At 48.2% G+C, this 22,500-nt stretch overlaps 2 protein-coding genes and 2 long non-coding RNA genes across 8 annotated transcripts in view; 2 read left to right on the top strand and 2 right to left on the bottom strand.

Moving 5' to 3' along the window:
* The window catches only part of agbl5 (AGBL carboxypeptidase 5), a 64,733-nt gene that overhangs the window by 30,223 nt on the left and 12,010 nt on the right, over positions 1-22,500 (top strand). Inside the window, exons 11-12 of the mRNA XM_052507912.1 lie at positions 273-437; positions 22,327-22,403. Coding sequence (XP_052363872.1) covers positions 273-437; positions 22,327-22,403 — 242 coding nt within the window. The remainder of the gene's footprint in view (positions 1-272; positions 438-22,326; positions 22,404-22,500) is intronic.
* LOC127923840 (uncharacterized) lies at positions 6,991-10,163 on the bottom strand. 4 transcript variants are annotated; one of them, XM_052507914.1, is made up of 4 exons: positions 9,704-10,163; positions 9,348-9,429; positions 9,210-9,278; positions 6,991-8,174 (listed from the first exon to the last, which is right to left on the bottom strand). In XM_052507914.1, the coding sequence occupies exons 1-4, from the start codon at positions 10,061-10,063 to the stop codon at positions 7,420-7,422; spliced, it is 1,266 nt and encodes a 421-aa protein (XP_052363874.1). In that variant the 5' UTR covers positions 10,064-10,163; the 3' UTR covers positions 6,991-7,419. The 4 variants fall into 4 exon arrangements, with proteins under 4 accessions (XP_052363874.1, XP_052363875.1, XP_052363873.1 ...); XM_052507915.1 differs by lacking the exon at positions 9,348-9,429 and having other exon boundaries at positions 9,691-10,163; XM_052507913.1 differs by having other exon boundaries at positions 9,210-9,429.
* Positions 10,690-11,418, top strand: LOC127923842 (uncharacterized). 2 transcript variants are annotated; one of them, XR_008115764.1, is made up of 3 exons: positions 10,690-10,849; positions 10,935-11,198; positions 11,321-11,418. It is a non-coding gene; the product is annotated as an uncharacterized LOC127923842 (long non-coding RNA). The 2 variants fall into 2 exon arrangements; XR_008115765.1 differs by lacking the exon at positions 10,690-10,849 and adding an exon at positions 10,859-10,893.
* On the bottom strand, positions 14,284-22,320 carry LOC127923843 (uncharacterized). The gene is made up of 3 exons (XR_008115766.1): positions 21,445-22,320; positions 15,041-15,193; positions 14,284-14,519 (listed from the first exon to the last, which is right to left on the bottom strand). It is a non-coding gene; the product is annotated as an uncharacterized LOC127923843 (long non-coding RNA).

Raw genomic sequence — 22,500 nt, 5'->3', positions numbered from 1 at the left:
GCATGGCTCCCCTGCTTCACGGGTGTCGTGTGTGTCCTGCACGTGTTAGAACCATGTGTGTGTCCTGCACGTGTTAGAACCATGTGTGTGTCCTGCACGTGTTAGAACCATGTGTGTGTCCTGCACGTGTTAGAACCATGTGTGTGTCCTGGATGTGTTAGAACCATGTGTGTGTCCTGCACGTGTTAGAACCATGTGTGTGTCCTGCACGTGTTAGAACCATGTGTGTAATCCCTCCTATGTCTGAGCCGTATGTGTGTGTATCTCTGTAGACGCTAAAACTCAGGAGAAGAGACGCACCCCCCACCACCACCGCTCCGTCCTCCGGTCGTCTCCTAGCAACAGCCACCCCCCCACCCCAGCCCGGCCCCCGTCATCCCCTACCTCCTCCTCTTCCTCCTCCTCGTCCTCCTCGGTGGCGTCCTGTCCTCTCCCAGGTCTGTACTCCCTCCAGACTCCAAGCCTGTCCACCTTGCTGCCCTCCCTGCAGGCCATGCCCTCGATGCCCCGGCCTGGGCTGCTCGCCAAACTGAGCCCCCTGCTCCAGGCCGGCCTAGGCTCGCCACTGGCTTCCCTCATCTCAGACACTACTACTACTACTACTACAGCACAGATTGGGCACAACCAGGACTCATACTGAGAGACAGGGAGACAGGGAGGGAGGGAGGGAGGGAGGGAGAATGTGTGTTTGGTGCTAGCCTAAAACTTCTACTTTAAATTCCTCTGGTTTTTGTGGACCTCAGCTCTGTCTGTCCTTCTATTATTCACCATAAAGTAGCAAGTAAATATATGTACAGAGCCTTCAGAAGGTATTCACATCACTTGACTAATTCCACATTTTGATGTTTCAAAGTGGCATTAAAATATATATAAATATATTTTAAATCTATTATCTACACAAAATAATCTGTAATATCAAATTGGAAGAAAAACATTTTGTAAAAACAAATATGAAAAATAAAATGCATATATATCTTCATTATATAAGTGTTCAACCTTCTGAGTCAATACATGTTAGAAGCACCTTTGGCAGAGATTCCATCTGGGTAAGCGTCTAAGAGCTTTCCACACCTGGATTGTACAACATTTGGTCATTGGTTGTTGATCGTTGATAGACAGCCATTTTCAGATCTTACCATAGATTTTCAAGCAGATTTAAGTCAAAACTGTTACTCGGCCACTCAGGACCATTCACTGTCTTCTCGGTAAGCAACTCCAATGTAGATGTGGCCTTGTGTTTTAGCTTATTGTCCTGCTGAAAGGTGAATCCATCTCCCAGAACCAGGTTTTCCTCTAGGGTTTTTCCTGTACTTAGCTCCATTCTGTTTATTTTTAATCCCTCAAAACTCCCCAGTCCTTAATGATGACAAGCATACCCATAACATGATGCAGCCACAACTATGCTTGAAAATACGGAGAGTGGTACTCAGTGATGTGTTGTATTGGATTTGCCCCAAACAGAACACTTTGTATTCAGGACAAAAAGTGAATATCTTTGCCACATGTTTTGCAGTATTACATTAGTGCCTCGTTGAAAACAGGAAGCATGTTTAGGAATATGTTTGATTCTGTACAGGCTTCCTTCTTTTCACTCTGTCATTTGGTTTAGGATTGTGGAGTAACTACAATGTTGTTGATCCATCCTCAGTTTTCTCCCATCACAGACATTTCAATTCTGTCATTTGGTTTAGGATTGTGGAGTAACTACAATGTTGTTGATCCATCCTCAGTTTTCTCCTATCACAGACATTTCAATTCTGTAACCGTTTTAAAGTCACTGAGTGGTTTCCTTCCTCTCCGGCAACTGAGTTAAGAAGGACGCCTGCATCTTTGTAGTGACTGGGTGTATTGATACACCATCCAAAGTGTAATTAATAACTTCACCGTGCTCAAAGGGATATTCAATGTCTGCTGTTTTTTTTACCCATCTACCAGTATGTGACCTTTACAAGGCAGTGGAAAACCTCCCTGGTCTTTGTGGTTGAATCTGTGTTTGAAATTCATTGCTCGACTGAGGAACCTTACAGATAATTGTATAGGTACAGAGATGAGGTAGTCATTTAACCACCATGTTCAACACTATTATTGCACCCAGTGAGTCCATGTAACTTATTATGAGACTTGTTAAGAAAATGTTTAATCCTGATTTTATTTAACAAAGTTGTTGAATAATTGTGAGCTTTTCCTTTTGAATGAATTCGTAAAAAAAAAAAAAAGTTTACTTTGACATTATGAGGTATTGCGTGTCGGCCAGTAACAAAACATCTCCATTTAATAAAGGCTTAATTCAGGGTGTAACAAAACAACGTGTTAAAAGTCCAGGGGTGTGTATACTTCCTGCAGTATACTAACCCTAACCCTAACCCTGTACGGATACCTGTAGTGAACAAGTTGTATTGGAACATTTTGAATAAAGGCAGTAATGGGGTGTGTGTGTGTGTGTGTGTGTGTGTGTGTGTGTGTGTGTGTGTGTGTGTGTGTGTGTGTGTGTGTGTGTGTGTGTGTGTGTGTGTGTGTGTGTGTGTGTGTGTGTGTGTGTGTGTGTGTGTGTGTGTGTGTGTGTGTGTGTGTGTGTGTGTGTGTGTGTGTGTTACATAAGTATTTTTCACTACCCACTTCTGATACTGTGTGTAGCTGGTCTCCTTCCAGAATATTCTCAATGTGCTCACTTTCCATTTCTGATACTGTGTGTAGCTGGTCTCCTTCCAGAATATTCTCAATGTGCTCACTTTCCATTTCTGATACTGTGTGTAGCTGGTCTCCTTCCAGAATATTCTCAATGTGCTCACTTTCCATTTCTGATACTGTGTGTAGCTGGTCTCCTTCCAGAATATTCTCACTTTCCCCCCAGAGGATGTTTCTGTCAAACGGACTCACATAAAATGATGTGCGTGATGACATAGTGCACATTAACGTGATGACATAGTGCACATTAACGTGATGACATAGTGCACATTAACGTGATGACATAGTGCACATTAACGTGATGACATAGTGCACATTAACGTGATGACATAGTGCACATTAACGTGATGACATAGTGCACATTAACGTGATGACATAGTGCACATTAAAATAACTTTTGCATTTAAAGTCCCAAGTAACGAATTTTAAAAAAGTTAGATGAGTTTCTGTCGCATACTGAGGGTTTCAACTCCACTGATGGTTTTGCCACAAAATGGTTGTGTTATATAGTTATATAGTGTTATATAGTTATATAGTGTTATAGAGTTATAGAGTTATATAGAGTTATATAGAGTTATATAGTGTTATAGAGTTATATAGAGTTATAGAGTTATATAGTGTTATATAGTGTTATAGAGTTATATAGTGTTATATAGTGTTATAGTGTTATAGAGTTATATAGTGTTATAGAGTTATATAGAGTTATATAGTGTTATATAGAGTTATATAGAGTTATATAGTGTTATCAAATCAAATTAATTTATATAGCCTTTCGTACATCAGCTGATATCTCAAAGTGCTGTACAGAAACCCAGCCTAAAACCCCAAACAGCAAGCATTGCAGGTGTAGAAGCACGGTGGCTAGGAAAAACTCCCTAGAAAGGCCAAAACCTAGGAAGAAACCTAGAGAGGAACCAGGCTATGTCGGGTGGCCAGTCCTCTTCTGGCTGTGCCGGGTGGAGATTATAACAGAACATGGCCAAGATGTTCAAATGTTCATAAATGACCAGCATGGTCGAATAATAACAAGGCAGAACAGTTGAAACTGGAGCAGCAGCATGGCCAGGTGAACTGGGGACAGCAAGGAGTCATCATGTCAGGTAGTCTTGGGGCATGGTCCTAGGGCTCAGGTCCTCCGAGAGAGAGAAAGAAAGAAGGAGAGAATTAGAGAACGCACACTTAGATTCACACAGGACACCGAATAGGACAGGAGAAGTACTCCAGATATAACAAACTGACCCTAGCCCCCCGACACAAACTACTGCAGCATAAATACTGGAGGCTGAGACAGGAGGGGACAGGAGACACTGTGGCCCCATCTGAGGACACCCTCGGACAGGGCCAAACAGACAGGTTATAACCTCAAAGCACAGCCCCCACACCACTAGAGGGATATCTTCAACCACCAGCTTATATGTTATATAGAGTTATATAGAGTTATAGAGTTATGTAGTGTTATAGAGTTATATCGAGTTATATAGAGTTATATCGAGTTATATAGTGTTATATCGAGTTATATAGAGTTATATAGTGTTATATAGAGTTATATAGTGTTATATAGAGTTATATAGTGTTATATAGCGTTATATAGCGTTATATAGAGTTATATAGAGTTATATAGTGTTATAGTGTTATATAGAGTTATATAGTGTTATAGTGTTATATCGAGTTATATAGTGTTATATAGTGTTATATAGAGTTATATAGAGTTATATAGTGTTATATAGAGTTATATAGTGTTATATAGCGTTATATAGCGTTATATAGAGTTATATAGAGTTATATAGTGTTATAGTGTTATATAGAGTTATATAGTGTTATAGTGTTATATCGAGTTATATAGTGTTATATAGTGTTATATAGAGTTATATAGTGTTATATAGAGTAATATAGTGTTCTATAGTGTTATTTATAAAGTGACTGAATAGATAATAAACAGCGAGTAGCAGCAGTGTAAAAACAAAGGGGTAGAAGCTGTTCAGCAGTCTGATGGCTTGGAGGTAGAAGCTGTTCAGCAGTCTTATGGCTTGGGGGTAGAAGCTGTTCAGCAGTCTGATGGCTTGGGGGTAGAAGCTGTTCAGCAGTCTGATGGTTTGGGGGTAGAAGCTGTTCAGCAGTCTGATGGCTTGGGGGTAGAAGCTGTTCAGCAGTCTGATGGCTTGGGGGTAGAAGCTGTTCAGCAGTCTGATGGCTTGGGGGTAGAAGCTGTTCAGCAGTCTGATGGCTTGGGGATAGAAGCTGTTCAGCAGTCTGATGGCTTGGGGGTAGAAGCTGTTCAGCAGTCTGATGGCTTGGGGGTAGAAGCTGTTCAGCAGTCTGATGGCTTGGGGGTAGAAGCTGTTCAGCAGTCTTATGGTTTGGGGGTAGAAGCTGTTCAGCAGTCTGATGGTTTGGGGGTAGAAGCTGTTCAGCAGTCTAATGGCTTGGGGGTAGAAGCTGTTCAGCAGTCTAATGGCTTGGGGGTAGAAGCTGTTCAGCAGTCTAATGGCTTGGGGGTAGAAGCTGTTCAGCAGTCTAATGGCTTGGGGGTAGAAGCTGTTCAGCAGTCTGATGGTTTGGGGGTAGAAGCTGTTCAGCAGTCTGATGGTTTGGGGGTAGAAGCTGTTCAGCAGTCTGATGGTTTGGGGGTAGAAGCTGTTCAGCAGTCTAATGGCTTGGGGGTAGAAGCTGTTCAGCAGTCTGATGGCTTGGGGGTAGAAGCTGTTCAGCAGTCTGATGGCTTGGGGGTAGAAGCTGTTCAGCAGTCTGATGGCTTGGGGGTAGAAGCTGTTCAGCAGTCTGATGGCTTGGGGGTAGAAGCTGTTCAGCAGTCGAATGGCTTGGGGGTAGAAGCTGTTCAGCAGTCTGATGGCTTGGAGGTAGAAGCTGTTCAGCAGTCTTATGGCTTGGAGGTAGAAGCTGTTCAGCAGTCTTATGGCTTGGGGGTAGAAGCTGTTCAGCAGTCTTATGGCTTGGGGGTAGAAGCTGTTCAGCAGTCTGATGGCTTGGGGGTAGAAGCTGTTCAGCGGTCTTATGGCTTGGAGGTAGAAGCTGTTCAGCAGTTTTATGGCTTGGAGGTAGAAGCTGTTCAGCAGTCTTATGGCTTGGGGGTAGAAGCTGTTCAGCAGTCTTATGGCTTGGGGGTAGAAGCTGTTCAGCAGTCTTATGGCTTGGGGGTAGAAGCTGTTCAGCAGTCTTATGGCTTGGGATTAGAAGCTGTTCAGCAGTCTTATGGCTTGGAGGTAGAAGCTGTTCAGCAGTCTTATGGCTTGGGGGTAGAAGCTGTTCAGCAGTCTGATGGCTTGGGGGTAGAAGCTGTTCAGCAGTCGAATGGCTTGGGGGTAGAAGCTGTTCAGCAGTCTGATGGCTTGGAGGTAGAAGCTGTTCAGCAGTCTGATGGCTTGGGGGTAGAAGCTGTTCAGCAGTCTGATGGCTTGGAGGTAGAAGCTGTTCAGCAGTCTTATGGCTTGGAGGTAGAAGCTGTTCAGCAGTCTTATGGCTTGGGATTAGAAGCTGTTCGGCAGTCTTATGGCTTGGGATTAGAAGCTGTTCAGCAGTCTTATGGCTTGGGATTAGAAGCTGTTCAGCAGTCTTATGGCTTGGGGGTAGAAGCTGTTCAGCAGTTTTATGGCTTGGAGGTAGAAGCTGTTCAGCAGTCTTATGGCTTGGGGGTAGAAGCTGTTCAGCAGTCTTATGGCTTGGAGGTAGAAGCTGTTCAGCAGTCTTATGGCTTGGGGGTAGAAGCTGTTCAGCAGTCTTATGGCTTGGGATTAGAAGCTGTTCAGCAGTCTTATGGCTTGGAGGTAGAAGCTGTTCAGCAGTCTTATGGCTTGGGGGTAGAAGCTGTTCAGCAGTCTGATGGCTTGGGATTAGAAGCTGTTCAGCAGTCTTATGGCTTGGAGGTAGAAGCTGTTCAGCAGTCTTATGGCTTGGGATTAGAAGCTGTTCGGCAGTCTTATGGCTTGGAGGTAGAAGCTGTTCAGCAGTCTTATGGCTTGGAGGTAGAAGCTGTTCAGCAGTCTTATGGCTTGGGGGTAGAAGCTGTTCAGCAGTCTTATGGCTTGGAGGTAGAAGCTGTTCAGCAGTCTTATGGCTTGGGATTAGAAGCTGTTCAGCAGTCTTATGGCTTGGGGGTAGAAGCTGTTCAGCAGTCTTATGGCTTGGAGGTAGAAGCTGTTCAGCAGTCTTATGGGTTGGAGGTAGAAGCAGTTCAGCAGTCTTATGGCTTGGGGGTAGAAGCTGTTAAGGAGCCTTTTGGACTTGGTGCTCCGGTACCGCTTGCCGTGCGGTAGCAGAGAGAACAGTTTATAACTTGGGTGACTGGAGCCTTTGAACATTTTTGGGGCCTTACACCGTCTCGTATAGAGGTTCTGGATGTCAGGAAGCTTGGCCCTAGTGATGTACTGGGCCGTACTCACTACCCTCTGCACCTTACAGTCAGATGCCGAGCAGTTGCCATACCGGGCGGTGATGCAACCGGTCAGGATGCTCTCGATGGTGTAGCTGTAGAACTTTTTGAGGATCTGGGGGCCCATGCCAAATATTTCCAGCCTCCTGAGGGGAAAAGGTGTTGTTGTGCCCTCTTCACGACTGTCTTGGTGTGTTTGGACCATGATAGTTTGTTGGTGATGTGGACACCAAAGAACCTGAAACTCTCGACCCGCTCCACTTCAGCCCCGTGAATGGGGGCCTTTTCGGCCCTCCTTTTCTTGTAGTTTCTTGTAGTCCATGATCAACTCGTTAGTCTTGCTGACTTTAAGGGTTGTTGCTCTGGCACCACACTGCCAGGCTACTGACCTCCTCCCTGCCGGCTGTCTCATCGTTGCCGGTGATCAGGCCTACCACCGTCCTTTTGTCAGCCAACTTGATGATGGTGTTGGAGTCGTGCGTGGCGTGAACAGGGAGTAAACGAGGAGACACCCCTTTGTCAAGGGTCAGTGTGGCAGAGGTGATGTTACCTACCCTCGCCACCTGGTGTCGGCCCGTCTGGAAGTCCAGGATCCAGTTGTAGAGGGAGGTGTTGTTACCTACCCTCACCACCTGGTGTCGGCCCATCTGGAAGTCCAGGATCCAGTTGTAGAGGGAGGTGTTGTTACCTACCCTCGCCACCTGGTGTCGGCCCGTCTGGAAGTCCAGGATCCAGTTGTAGAGGGAGGTGTTGTTACCTACCCTCACCACCTGGTGTCGGCCCATCTGGAAGTCCAGGATCCAGTTGTAGAGGGAGGTGTTGTTACCTACCCTCACCACCTGGTGTCGGCCCGTCTTGAAGTACAGTATCCAGGTGTAGAGGGAGGTGTTGTTACCTACCCTCACCACCTGGTGTCGGCCCGTCTGGAAGTCCAGGATCCAGTTGTAGAGGGAGGTGTTGTTACCTACCCTCGCCACCTGGTGTCGGCCCATCTGGAAGTCCAGGATCCAGTTGTAGAGGGAGGTGTTGTTACCTACCCTCGCCACCTGGTGTCGGCCCGTCTGGAAGTCCAGGATCCAGTTGTAGAGGGAGGTGTTGTTACCTACCCTCGCCACCTGGTGTCGGCCCGTCTGGAAGTCCAGTATCCAGGTGTAGAGGGAGGTGTTGTTACCTACCCTCGCCACCTGGTGTCGGCCCGTCTGGAAGTCCAGTATCCAGGTGTAGAGGGAGGTGTTGTTACCTACCCTCACCACCTGGTGTCGGCCCATCTGGAAGTCCAGGATCCAGTTGTAGAGGGAGGTGTTGTTACCTACCCTCACCACCTGGTGTCGGCCCATCTGGAAGTCCAGGATCCAGTTGTAGAGGGAGGTGTTGTTACCTACCCCCGCCACCTGGTGTCGGCCCGTCTGGAAGTCCAGTATCCAGGTGTAGAGGGAGGTGTTGTTACCTACCCTCACCACCTGGTGTCGGCCCATCTGGAAGTCCAGGATCCAGTTGTAGAGGGAGGTGTTGTTACCTACCCTCACCACCTGGTGTCGGCCCATCTGGAAGTCCAGGATCCAGTTGTAGAGGGAGGTGTTGTTACCTACCCTCACCACCTGGTGTCGGCCCGTCTGGAAGTCCAGGATCCAGTTGTAGAGGGAGGTGTTGTTACCTACCCTCACCACCTGGTGTCGGCCCGTCTGGAAGTCCAGGATCCAGGTGTAGAGGGAGGTGTTGTTACCTACCCTCACCACCTGGTGTCGGCCCGTCTGGAAGTCCAGGATCCAGTTGTAGAGGGAGGTGTTGTTACCTACCCTCACCACCTGGTGTCGGCCCGTCTGGAAGTCCAGGATCCAGTTGTAGAGGGAGGTGTTGTTACCTACCCTCACCACCTGGTGTCGGCCCGTCTGGAAGTCCAGGATCCAGTTGTAGAGGGAGGTGTTGTTACCTACCCTCACCACCTGGTGTCGGCCCATCTGGAAGTCCAGGATCCAGTTGTAGAGGGAGGTGTTGTTACCTACCCTCGCCACCTGGTGTCGGCCCATCTGGAAGTCCAGGATCCAGTTGTAGAGGGAGGTGTTGTTACCTACCCTCACCACCTGGTGTCGGCCCGTCTGGAAGTCCAGGATCCAGGTGTAGAGGGAGGTGTTGTTACCTACCCTCACCACCTGGTGTCGGCCCATCTGGAAGTCCAGGATCCAGGTGTAGAGGGAGGTGTTGTTACCTACCCCCACCACCTGGTGTCGGCCCATCTGGAAGTCCAGGATCCAGTTGTAGAGGGAGGTGTTGTTACCTACCCTCACCACCTGGTGTCGGCCCATCTGGAAGTCCAGGATCCAGGTGTAGAGGGAGGTGTTGTTACCTACCCTCACCACCTGGTGTCGGCCCGTCTGGAAGTCCAGGATCCAGGTGTAGAGGAGGTGTTGTTACCTACCCTCACCACCTGGTGTCGGCCCGTCTGGAAGTCCAGGATCCAGGTGTAGAGGAGGTGTTGTTACCTACCCTCACCACCTGGTGTCGGCCCATCTGGAAGTCCAGGATCCAGGTGTAGAGGGAGGTGTTGTTACCTACCCTCACCACCTGGTGTCGGCCCGTCTGGAAGTCCAGGATCCAGGTGTAGAGGGAGGTGTTGTTACCTACCCTCACCACCTGGTGTCGGCCCATCTGGAAGTCCAGGATCCAGTTGTAGAGGGAGGTGTTGTTACCTACCCTCACCACCTGGTGTCGGCCCATCTGGAAGTCCAGGATCCAGTTGTAGAGGGAGGTGTTGTTACCTACCCTCACCACCTGGTGTCGGCCCGTCTGGAAGTCCAGGATCCAGTTGTAGAGGGAGGTGTTGTTACCTACCCTCGCCACCTGGTGTCGGCCCGTCTGGAAGTCCAGGATCCAGTTGTAGAGGGAGGTGTTGTTACCTACCCTCACCACCTGGTGTCGGCCCATCTGGAAGTCCAGGATCCAGGTGTAGAGGGAGGTGTTGTTACCTACCCTCACCACCTGGTGTCGGCCCATCTGGAAGTCCAGGATCCAGTTGTAGAGGGAGGTGTTGTTACCTACCCTCACCACCTGGTGTCGGCCCGTCTGCAGAGCGATTCAGATTGCGTCGTCTTTGGATCTGTTGGGGTGGTATAGAAATTGGAGTGGGTCTGGGATGATGGAGTTGATCTGATCGATAACCAGCCCCTCAAATTGGAGTGGGTCTGGGATGATGGAGTTGATGTGATCCATAACCAGCCTCTCAAATTGGAGTGGGTCTGGGATGATGGAGTTGATGTGATCCATAACCAGCCTCTCAAATTGGAGTGGGTCTGGGGTATCTGGGATGATGGAGTTGATGTAATCCATAACCAGCCTCTCAAATTGGAGTGGGTCTGGGATGATGGAGTTGTGATCCATAACCAGCCTCTCAAATTGGAGTGGGTCTGGGGTATCTGGGATGATGGAGTTGATCTGATCGATAACCAGCCTCTCAAATTGGAGTGGGTCTGGGGTATATGGGATGATGGAGTTGATCTGATCGATAACCAGCCCCTCAAATTGGAGTGGGTCTGGGGTATATGGGATGATGGAGTTGATCTGATCCATAACCAGCCCCTCAAAGCACTTCATGATTAGAAGTGAGTGTTTCAGGGTGCTAAAGGGTGGTAGTCATTGTGGCATGAAACCTTAGAGTTCTAAGGAACAGGAATGATGGTGGTCATCTTAAAACATGTGGGGATTAAAGACTTGGACCCTAACCCTGGGACAAGGAGAGGTTGAACATTACAGACTGGGACCCTAACCCTGGGACAAGGAGAGGTTGAATATTACAGACTGGGACCCTAACCCTGGGACAAGGAGAGGTTGAACATTACAGACTGGGATAAACCTGGGACAAGGAGAGGTTGAACATTACAGACTGGGACCCTAACCCTGGGACAAGGAGAGGTTGAACATTACAGACTGGGACCCTAACCCTGGGACAAGGAGAGGTTGAACATTACAGACTGGGACCCTAACCCTGGGACAAGGAGAGGTTGAACATTACAGACTGGGACCCTAACCCTGGGACAAGGAGAGGTTGAACATTACAGACTGGGACCCTAACCCTGGGACAAGGAGAGGTTGAACATTACAGACTGGGACCCTAACCCTGGGACAAGGAGAGGTTGAATATTACAGACCTGGACCCTAACCCTGGGACAAGGAGAGGTTGAACATTACAGACTGGGACCCTAACCCTGGGACAAGGAACATTAGACTGGGACCCTAACCCTGGGACAAGGAGAGGTTGAACATTACAGACTGGGACCCTAACCCTGGGACAAGGAGAGGTTGAACATTACAGACTGGGACCCTAACCCTGGGACAAGGAGAGGTTGAACATTTGTCAAACCCTACATAACCTAGGCTCTAGACAAGGAGAGGTTGGATAGGAACATAACCTAGCCAGCTCTTATGACAGGATGAAAACACACCCTGGATAGGAACATAACCTAGGCTCTAGACAGGAGACTGGATAGGAAACATAACCTAGGCTCTATCAAGAGGAGGAGGACAGACTTATAGGAACATAACCTAGGCTCTAGACAGGAGTTGACAAAGAAGAAGTGGATAGGAACATAACCTAGGCTCTAGACAGGAGGAAACTATGATTATTTGACAAAATATTTACTGGATAGGAACATAACATAGGCTCTAGACAGGAGGAGACTGGAAATATAGGACAACATAACCTAGGCTCTAGACAGGAGGAGACTGGATAGGAAATAACCTAGGCTCTAGACAGGAGACTGGATAGGAACATAACCTAGGCTCTAGACAGGAGGAGACTGGATAGGAACATAACCTAGGCTCTAGACAGGAGGAGACTGGATAGGAACATAACCTAGGCTGGATAGACAGGCTCTAGACAGGAGACTGATAGGAACATAACCTAGGCTCTAGACAGGAGGAGACTGGATAGGAACATAACCTAGGCTCTAGACAGGAGGAGACTGGATAGGAACATAACCTAGGCTCTAGACAGGAGGAGACTGGATAGGAACATAACCTAGGCTCTAGACAGGAGGAGACTGGATAGGAACATAACCTAGGCTCTAGACAGGAGGAGACTGGATAGGAACATAACCTAGGCTCTAGACAGGAGGAGACTGGATAGGAACATAACCTAGGCTCTAGACAGGAGGAGACTGGATAGGAACATAACCTAGGCTCTAGACAGGAGGAGACTGGATAGGAACATAACCTAGGCTCTAGACAGGAGGAGACATAACCTGGCTCTAGATGGAGGAACATAACCTAGGCTCTAGACAGGAGGAGACTGGATAGGAACATAACCTAGGCTCTAGACAGGAGGAGACTGGATAGGAACATAACCTAGGCTCTAGACAGGAGACTGGATAGGAACATAACCTAGGCTCTAGACAGGAGACTGGATAGGAACATAACCTAGGCTCTAGACAGGAGGAGACTGGATAGGAACATAACCTAGGCTCTAGACAGGAGACTGGATAGGAACATAACCTAGGCTCTAGACAGGAGGAGACTGGATAGGAACATAACCTAGGCTCTAGACAGGAGACTGGATAGGAACATAACAGGAGACTGGATAGGCATAACCTAGGCTCTAGACACTGGAGGAGGAGAGACTGGATAGGAACATAACCTAGGCTCTAGACAGGAGGAGACTGGATAGGAACATAACCTAGGCTCTAGACAGGAGGAGACTGGATAGGAACATAACCTAGGCTCTAGACAGGAGACTGGATAGGAACATAACCTAGGCTCTAGACAGGAGGAGACTGGATAGGAACATAACCTAGGCTCTAGACAGGAGGAGACTGGATAGGAACATAACCTAGGCTCTAGACAGGAGACTGGATAGGAACATAACCTAGGCTCTAGACAGGAGACTGGATAGGAACATAACCTAGGCTCTAGACAGGAGGAGGAGAACATAACCTAGGCTCTAGATGGAGGAACATAACCTAGGCTCTAGACAGGAGGAGACTGGATAGGAACATAACCTAGGCTCTAGACAGGAGGAGACTGGATAGGAACATAACCTAGGCTCTAGACAGGAGGAGACTGGATAGGAACATAACCTAGGCTCTAGACAGGGGAGACTGGATAGGAACATAACCTAGGCTCTAGACAGGAGGAGACTGGATAGGAACATAACCTAGGCTCTAGACAGGAGGAGAACTGGCTAGGAACTGGATAAACCCTAGGCTCTAGACAGGAGACTGGATAGGAACATAACCTAGGCTCTAGACAGGAGGAGACTGGATAGGAACATAACCTAGGCTCTAGACAGGAGGAGACTGGATAGGAACATAACCTAGGCTCTAGACAGGAGACTGGATAGGAACATAACCTAGGCTCTAGACAGGAGGAGACTGGATAGGAACATAACCTAGGCTCTAGACAGGAGACTGGATAGGAACATAACCTAGGCTCTAGACAGGAGACTGGATAGGAACATAACCTAGGCTCTAGACAGGAGACTGGATAGGAACATAACCTAGGCTCTAGACAGGAGGAGGCTGGATAGGAACATAACCTAGGCTCTAGACAGGCTCTAGACAGGAGACTGGATAGGAACATAACCTAGGCTCTAGACAGGAGGAGACTGGATAGGAACATAACCTAGGCTCTAGACAGGAGGAGACTGGATAGGAACATAACCTAGGCTCTAGACAGGAGGAGACTGGATAGGAACATAACCTAGGCTCTAGACAGGAGGAGACTGGATAGGAACATAACCTAGGCTCTAGACAGGAGGAGACTGGATAGGAACATAACCTAGGCTCTAGACAGGAGGAGACTGGATAGGAACATAACCTAGGCTCTAGACAGGAGGAGACTGGATAGGAACATAACCTAGGCTCTAGACAGGAGGAGACTGGATAGGAACATAACCTAGGCTCTAGACAGGAGGAGACTGGATAGGAACATAACCTAGGCTCTAGACAGGAGGAGACTGGATAGGAACATAACCTAGGCTCTAGACAGGAGGAGACTGGATAGGAACATAACCTAGGCTCTAGACAGGAGGAGAACTGGCTCTAGACAGAACTGGATAACATAACCTAGGCTCTAGACAGGAGGAGACTGGATAGGAACATAACCTAGGCTCTAGACAGGAGGAGACTGGATAGGAACATAACCTAGGCTCTAGACAGGAGGAGACTGGATAGGAACATAACCTAGGCTCTAGACAGGAGACTGATAGGAACTGGATAGACAGGAACATAACCTAGGCTCTAGACAGGAGGAGACTGGATAGGAACATAACCTAGGCTCTAGACAGGAGGAGACTGGATAGGAACATAACCTAGGCTCTAGACAGGAGACTGGATAGGAACATAACCTAGGCTCTAGACAGGAGGAGACTGGATAGGAACATAACCTAGGCTCTAGACAGGAGGAGACTGGATAGGAACATAACCTAGGCTCTAGACAGGAGACTGGATAGGAACATAACCTAGGCTCTAGACAGGAGACTGGATAGGAACATAACCTAGGCTCTAGACAGGAGACTGGATAGGAACATAACCTAGGCTCTAGACAGGAGGAGACTGGATAGGAACATAACCTAGGCTCTAGACAGGAGGAGACTGGATAGGAACATAACCTAGGCTCTAGACAGGAGACTGGATAGGAACATAACCTAGGCTGGAACATAACCTAGGCTCTAGACAGGAGACTGGATAGGAACATAACCTAGGCTCTAGACAGGAGACTGGATAGGAACATAACCTAGGCTCTAGACAGGAGGAGACTGGATAGGAACATAACCTAGGCTCTAGACAGGAGACTGGATAGGAACATAACCTAGGCTCTAGACAGGAGGAGACTGGATAGGAACATAACCTAGGCTCTAGACAGGAGGAGACTGGATAGGAACATAACCTAGGCTCTAGACAGGAGGGAGACTGGCTCTAGACAGGAGGAGACTAGGAACATAACCTAGGCTCTAGACAGGAGACTGGATAGGAACATAACCTAGGCTCTAGACAGGAGGAGACTGGATAGGAACATAACCTAGGCTCTAGACAGGAGGAGACTGGATAGGAACATAACCTAGGCTCTAGACAGGAGGAGACTGGATAGGAACATAACCTAGGCTCTAGACAGGAGACTGGATAGGAACATAACCTAGGCTCTAGACAGGAGGAGACTGGATAGGAACATAACCTAGGCTCTAGACAGGAGACTGGATAGGAACATAACCTAGAACTGGATAAACATAACCTAGGCTCTAGACAGGAGGAGACTGGATAGGAACATAACCTAGGCTCTAGACAGGAGGAGACTGGATAGGAACATAACCTAGGCTCTAGACAGGAGACTGGATAGGAACATAACCTAGGCTCTAGACAGGAGGAGACTGGATAGGAACATAACCTAGGCTCTAGACAGGAGGAGACTGGATAGGAACATAACCTAGGCTCTAGACAGGAGGAGACTGGATAGGAACATAACCTAGGCTCTAGACAGGAGGAGACTGGATAGGAAACATAACCTAGGCTCTAAGGAGACTGGAGGCTCTAGACAGGAGGAGACTGGATAGGAACATAACCTAGGCTCTAGACAGGAGGAGACTGGATAGGAACATAACCTAGGCTCTAGACAGGAGGAGACTGGATAGGAACATAACCTAGGCTCTAGACAGGAGGAGACTGGATAGGAACATAACCTAGGCTCTAGACAGGAGGAGACATAACCTAGGCTAGACAGAAGACTGGATAAACATAACTAGGCTCTAGACAGGAGAGACTGGATAGGAACATAACCTAGGCTCTAGACAGGAGGAGACTGGATAGGAACATAACCTAGGCTCTAGACAGGAGGAGACTGGATAGGAACATAACCTAGGCTCTAGACAGGAGGAGACTGGATAGGAACATAGGAACATAACCCTAGGCTCTAGACAGGAGGAGACTGGATAGGAACATAACCTAGGCTCTAGACAGGAGACTGAGAACATGGCTCTAGACAGGAGGAGACTGGAGGAACATAACCTAGGCTCTAGACAGGAGGAGACTGGATAGGAACATAACCTAGGCTCTAGACAGGAGGAGACTGGATAGGAACATAACCTAGGCTCTAGACAGGATAGGAACATAACCTAGAGACTGGATAGGAACATAACCTAGGCTCTAGACAGGAGACTGGATAGGAACATAACCTAGGCTCTAGACAGGAGGAGACTGGATAGGAACATAACCTAGGCTCTAGACAGAGACTGGATAGGAACATAACCTAGGCTCTAGACAGGAGGAGACTGGCTCTAGACAGGAGGAGACTGGAGGAACATAACCTAGGCTCTAGACAGGAGGAGACTGGATAGGAACATAACCTAGGCTCTAGACAGGAGGAGACTGGATAGGAACATAACCTAGGCTCTAGACAGGAGACTGGATAGGAACATAACCTAGGCTCTAGACAGGAGGAGACTGGATAGGAACATAACCTAGGCTCTAGACAGGAGGAGACTGGATAGGAACATAACCTAGGCTCTAGACAGGAGGAGACTGGATAGGAACATAACCTAGGCTCTAGACAGGAGGAGACTGGATAGGAACATAACCTAGGCTCTAGACAGGAGGAGACTGGATAGGAACATAACCTAGGCTCTAGACAGGAGGAGGATAGGAACATAACCTAGGCTCTAGACAGGAGGAGACTGGATAGGAACATAACCTAGGCTCTAGACAGGAGGAGACTGGGCTCTAGACAGGAGACTAGGAACATAACCTAGGCTCTAGACAGGAGGAGACTGGATAGGAACATAACCTAGGCTCTAGACAGGAGACTGAGACTGGATAGGAACATAACCTAGGCTCTAGACAGGAGGACTGGATAGAACATAACCTAGGCTCTAGACAGGAGGAGACTGGATAGGAACATAACCTAGGCTCTAGACAGGAGGAGACTGGATAGGAACATAACCTAGGCTCTAGACAGGAGGAGACTGGATAGGAACATAACCTAGGCTCTAGACAGGAGACTGGATAGGAACATAACCTAGGCTCTAGACAGGAGGAGACTGGATAGGAACATAACCTAGGCTCTAGACAGGAGGAGACTGGATAGGAACATAACCTAGGCTCTAGACAGGAGGAGACTGGATAGGAACATAACCTAGGCTCTAGACATAACCTAGGCTCTAGGAGACTGGATAGGAACATAACCTAGGCTCTAGACAGGAGGAGACTGGATAGGAACATAACCTAGGCTCTAGACAGGAGGAGACTGGATAGGAACATAACCTAGGCTCTAGACAGGAGGAGACTGGATAGGAACATAACCTAGGCTCTAGACAGGAGGGAGACATGGCTAGACAGAACATAAACATAACCTAGGCTCTAGACAGGAGGAGACTGGATAGGAACATAACCTAGACAGCTCTAGACAGGAGGAGACTGGATAGGAACATAACCTAGGCTCTAGACAGGAGACTGGATAGGAACATAACCTAGGCTCTAGACAGGAGGAGACTGGATAGGAACATAACCTAGGCTCTAGACAGGAGGAGACTGGATAGGAACATAACCTAGGCTCTAGACAGGAGGAGACTGGATAGGAACATAACCTAGGCTCTAGACAGGAGGAGACTGGATAGGAACATAACCTAGGCTCTAGACAGGAGACTGGATAGGAACATAACCTAGGCTCTAGACAGGAGGAGACTGGATAGGAACATAACCTAGGCTCTAGACAGGAGGAGACTGGATAGGAACATAACCTAGGCTCTAGACAGGAGACTGGATAGGAACATAACCTAGGCTCTAGACAGGAGGAGACTGGATAGGAACATAACCTAGGCTCTAGACAGGAGGAGACTGGATAGGAACATAACCTAGGCTCTAGACAGGAGGAGACTGGATAGGAACATAACCTGGGCTCTAGGAACTGGATAGGAACATAACTAGGCTCTAGACAGGAGGAGACTGGATAGGAACATAACCTAGGCTCTAGACAGGAGGAGACTGGATAGGAACATAACCTAGGCTCTAGACAGGAGGAGACTGGATAGGAACATAACCTAGGCTCTAGACAGGAGGAGACTGGATAGGAACATAACCTAGGCTCTAGACAGGAGGAGACTGGATAGGAACATAACCTAGGCTCTAGACAGGAGGAGACTGGATAGGAACATAACCTAGGCTCTAGACAGGAGACTGGATAGGAACATAACCTAGGCTCTAGACAGGAGACTGGATAGGAACATAACCTAGGCTCTAGACAGGAACATAACCTAGGCTCTAGACAGGAGGAGACTGGATAGGAACATAACCTAGGCTCTAGACAGGAGACTGGATAGGAACATAACCTAGGCTCTAGACAGGAGACTGGATAGGAACATAACCTAGGCTCTAGACAGGAGGAGACTGGATAGGAACATAACCTAGGCTCTAGACAGGAGGAGACTGGATAGGAACATAACCTAGGCTCTAGACAGGAGGAGACTGGATAGGAACATAACCTAGGCTCTAGACAGGAGACTGGATAGGAACATAACCTAGGCTCTAGACAGGAGGAACATAACCTAGACTGGATAGGAACATAACCTAGGCTCTAGACAGGAGGAGACTGGATAGGAACATAACCTAGGCTCTAGACAGGAGGAGACTGGATAGGAACATAACCTAGGCTCTAGACAGGAGGAGACTGGATAGGAACATAACCTAGGCTCTAGACAGGAGGAGACTGGATAGGAACATAACCTAGGCTCTAGACAGGAGGAGACTGGATAGGAACATAACCTAACCTAGGCTCTAGACAGGAGGAGACTGGATAGCTCTCTAGACAGGAGGAGACTGGATAGGAACATAACCTAGGCTCTAGACAGGAGACTGGATAGGAACATAACCTAGGCTCTAGACAGGAGGAGAACTGGCTCTAGACAGGAACATAACCTAGGCTCTAGACAGGAGGAGACTGGATAGGAACATAACCTAGGCTCTAGACAGGAGGAGACTGGATAGGAACATAACCTAGGCTCTAGACAGGAGGAGACTGGATAGGAACATAACCTAGGCTCTAGACAGGAGGAGACTGGATAGGAACATAACCTAGGCTCTAGACAGGAGAGACTGGATAGGAACATAACCTAGGCTCTAGACAGGAGGAGACTGGATAGGAACATAACCTAGGCTCTAGACAGGAGGAGACTGGATAGGAACATAACCTAGGCTCTAGACAGGAGGAGACTGGATAGGAACATAACCTAGGCTCTAGACAGGAGACTGGAGGAACATAACCTAGGCTCTAGACAGGAGGAGACTGGATAGGAACATAACCTAGGCTCTAGACAGGAGGAGACTGGATAGGAACATAACCTAGGCTCTAGACAGGAGGAGACTGGATAGGAACATAACCTAGGCTCTAGACAGGAGGAGACTGGATAGGAACATAACCTAGGCTCTAGACAGGAGGAGACTGGATAGGAACATAACCTAGGCTCTAGACAGGAGGAGACTGGATAGGAACATAACCTAGGCTCTAGACAGGAGACTGGATAGGAACATAACCTAGGCTCTAGACAGGAGGAGACTGGATAGGAACATAACCTAGGCTCTAGACAGGAGGAGACTGGATAGGAACATAACCTAGGCTCTAGACAGGAGGAGACTGGATAGGAACATAACCTAGGCTCTAGACAGGAGGAGACTGGATAGGAACATAACCTAGGCTCTAGACAGGAGGAGACTGGATAGGAACATAACCTAGGCTCTAGACAGGAGACTGGATAGGAACATAACCTAGGCTCTAGACAGGAGGAGACTGGATAGGAACATAACCTAGGCTCTAGACAGGAGGAGACTGGATAGGAACATAACCTAGGCTCTAGACAGGAGGAGACTGGATAGGAACATAACCTAGGCTCTAGACAGGAGACTGGATAGGAACATAACCTAGGCTCTAGACAGGAGGAGACTGGATAGGAACATAACCTAGGCTCTAGACAGGAGGAGACTGGATAGGAACATAACCTAGGCTCTAGACAGGAGGAGACTGGATAGGAACATAACCTAGGCTCTAGACAGGAGACATAACCTAGGCTCTAGACAGGAGACTGGATAGGAACATAACCTAGGCTCTAGACAGGAGGAGACTGGATAGGAACATAACCTAGGCTCTAGACAGGAGGAGACTGGATAGGAACATAACCTAGGCTCTAGACAGGAGGAGACTGGATAGGAACATAACCTAGGCTCTAGACAGGAGGAGACTGGATAGGAACATAACCTAGGCTCTAGACAGGAGGAGACTGGATAGGAACATAACCTAGGCTCTAGACAGGAGGAGACTGGGAACATAGGCTCTAGACAACATAACATAACCTAGGCTCTAGACAGGAGGAGACTGGATAGGAACATAACCTAGGCTCTAGACAGGAGGAGACTGGATAGGAACATAACCTAGGCTCTAGACAGGAGGAGACTGGGAACATAACCTAGACAGGAACTGGATAGGAACATAACCTAGGCTCTAGACAGGAGACTGGATAGGAACATAACCTAGGCTCTAGACAGGAGGAGACTGGATAGGAACATAACCTAGGCTCTAGACAGGAGGAGACTGGATAGGAACATAACCTAGGCTCTAGACAGGAGGAGACTGGATAGGAACATAACCTAGGCTCTAGACAGGAGACTGGATAGGAACATAACCTAGGCTCTAGACAGGAGGAGACTGGATAGGAACATAACCTAGGCTCTAGACAGGAGGAGACTGGATAGGAACATAACCTAGGCTCTAGACAGGAGGAGACTGGATAGGAACATAACCTAGGCTCTAGACAGGAGGAGACTGGATAGGAACATAACCTAGGCTCTAGACAGGAGGAGACTGGATAGGAACATAACCTAGGCTCTAGACAGGAGGAGACTGGATAGGAACATAACCTAGGCTCTAGACAGGAGGAGACTGGATAGGAACATAACCTAGGCTCTAGACAGGAGGAGACTGGATAGGAACATAACCTAGGCTCTAGACAGGAGGAGACTGGATAGGAACATAACCTAGGCTCTAGACAGGAGGAGACTGGATAACATAACCTAGGCTCTACAGGAGAGAACATAACCTAGGCTCTAGACAGGAGGAGACTGGATAGGAACATAACCTAGGCTCTAGACAGGAGGAGACTGGATAGGAACATAACCTAGGCTCTAGACAGGAGGAGACTGGATAGGAACATAACCTCTAGGCTCTAGGAACAGACGCTCTAGAGAGGAGACATAACCTAGGCTCTAGACAGGAGGAGACTGGATGGATAGGAACATAACCTAGGCTCTAGACAGGAGGAGACTGGATAGGAACATAACCTAGGCTCTAGACAGGAGACTGGATAGGAACATAACCTAGGCTCTAGACAGGAGACTGGATAGGAACATAACCTAGGCTCTAGACAGGAGACTGGATAGGAACATAACCTAGGCTCTAGACAGGAGGAGACTGGATAGGAACATAACCTAGGCTCTAGACAGGAGGAGACTGGATAGGAACATAACCTAGGCTCTAGACAGGAGGAGACTGGATAGGAACATAACCTAGGCTCTAGACAGGAGGAGACTGGATAGGAACATAACCTAGGCTCTAGACAGGAGACTGGATAGGAACATAACCTAGGCTCTAGACAGGAGACTGGATAGGAACATAACCTAGGCTCTAGACAGGAGGAGACTGGATAGGAACATAACCTAGGCTCTAGACAGGAGGAGACTGGATAGGAACATAACCTAGGCTCTAGACAGGAGACTGGATAGGAACATAACCTAGGCTCTAGACAGGAGGAGAGAATTTTCCCTCACATCTCTCTGATTGGTTAATAGACCTTATGTCTGCTACAGAGATGTGTTGTGTAGTGAATAGTGCAAACTTTAGACCTATATGTCTGAAAATGTTGACAATACACACACACACACACACACACACACACACACACACACACACACACACACACACACACACACACACACACACACACACACACACACACACACACACACACACACACACACACACACACACACAGACGAAGACTGAGCTATAATTCAGCCAGTGGACTGTCAGTGTTGCAGCCATGACAACCTTGGACCACTGACTTCCCCAATCGGCTGGGAGGAAGCGGTCTGTGATTGGGTGAGAGAGCTGTCAGTCAGCCCAGTGACGCATGATGGTCATTTGTGTGTGTGTGAGGACTGATTGACGTGCTTAATTCTCCTGATACGTCACTTCCTGGTTGTGTGTGACGTCCAGCCCCTCCCTGTGGTTGCTAGGCTACAGTTGTCCAGACGTGCTGGGGGTGGTGGGGAGGAGAGAGTACCCTATCCGGCCGGGACGACCAAGCACACAGGTACATACACACACACACACACACACACACACACACACACACACACACACACACACACACACACACACACACACACACACACACACACACACACACA

This window comes from Oncorhynchus keta, unplaced genomic scaffold (assembly GCF_023373465.1).
Source record: "Oncorhynchus keta strain PuntledgeMale-10-30-2019 unplaced genomic scaffold, Oket_V2 Un_contig_3299_pilon_pilon, whole genome shotgun sequence".
NCBI lineage: Eukaryota > Metazoa > Chordata > Actinopteri > Salmoniformes > Salmonidae > Oncorhynchus > Oncorhynchus keta.
Note: the sequence above shows the minus strand (reverse complement) of the source record. Positions and strands in the feature narration are given on the sequence as shown.

Excerpts from the sequence above, each read along its gene's own strand:
- LOC127923840 (XM_052507913.1), bottom strand. The coding sequence starts at position 10,063 with ATGGGCCGACACCAGGTGGTGAGGGTAGGTAACAACACCTCCCTCTAC. Across the intron at positions 9,430-9,703 it reads TCCAGATGGGCCGACACCAG|GTGGTGAGGGTAGGTAACAA; the intron begins GTGGTGAGGGTA and ends GGCCGACACCAG. Across the intron at positions 8,175-9,209 it reads ACACCAGGTGGTGAGGGTAG|GTAACAACACCTCCCTCTAC; the intron begins GTAACAACACCT and ends TGGCGAGGGTAG.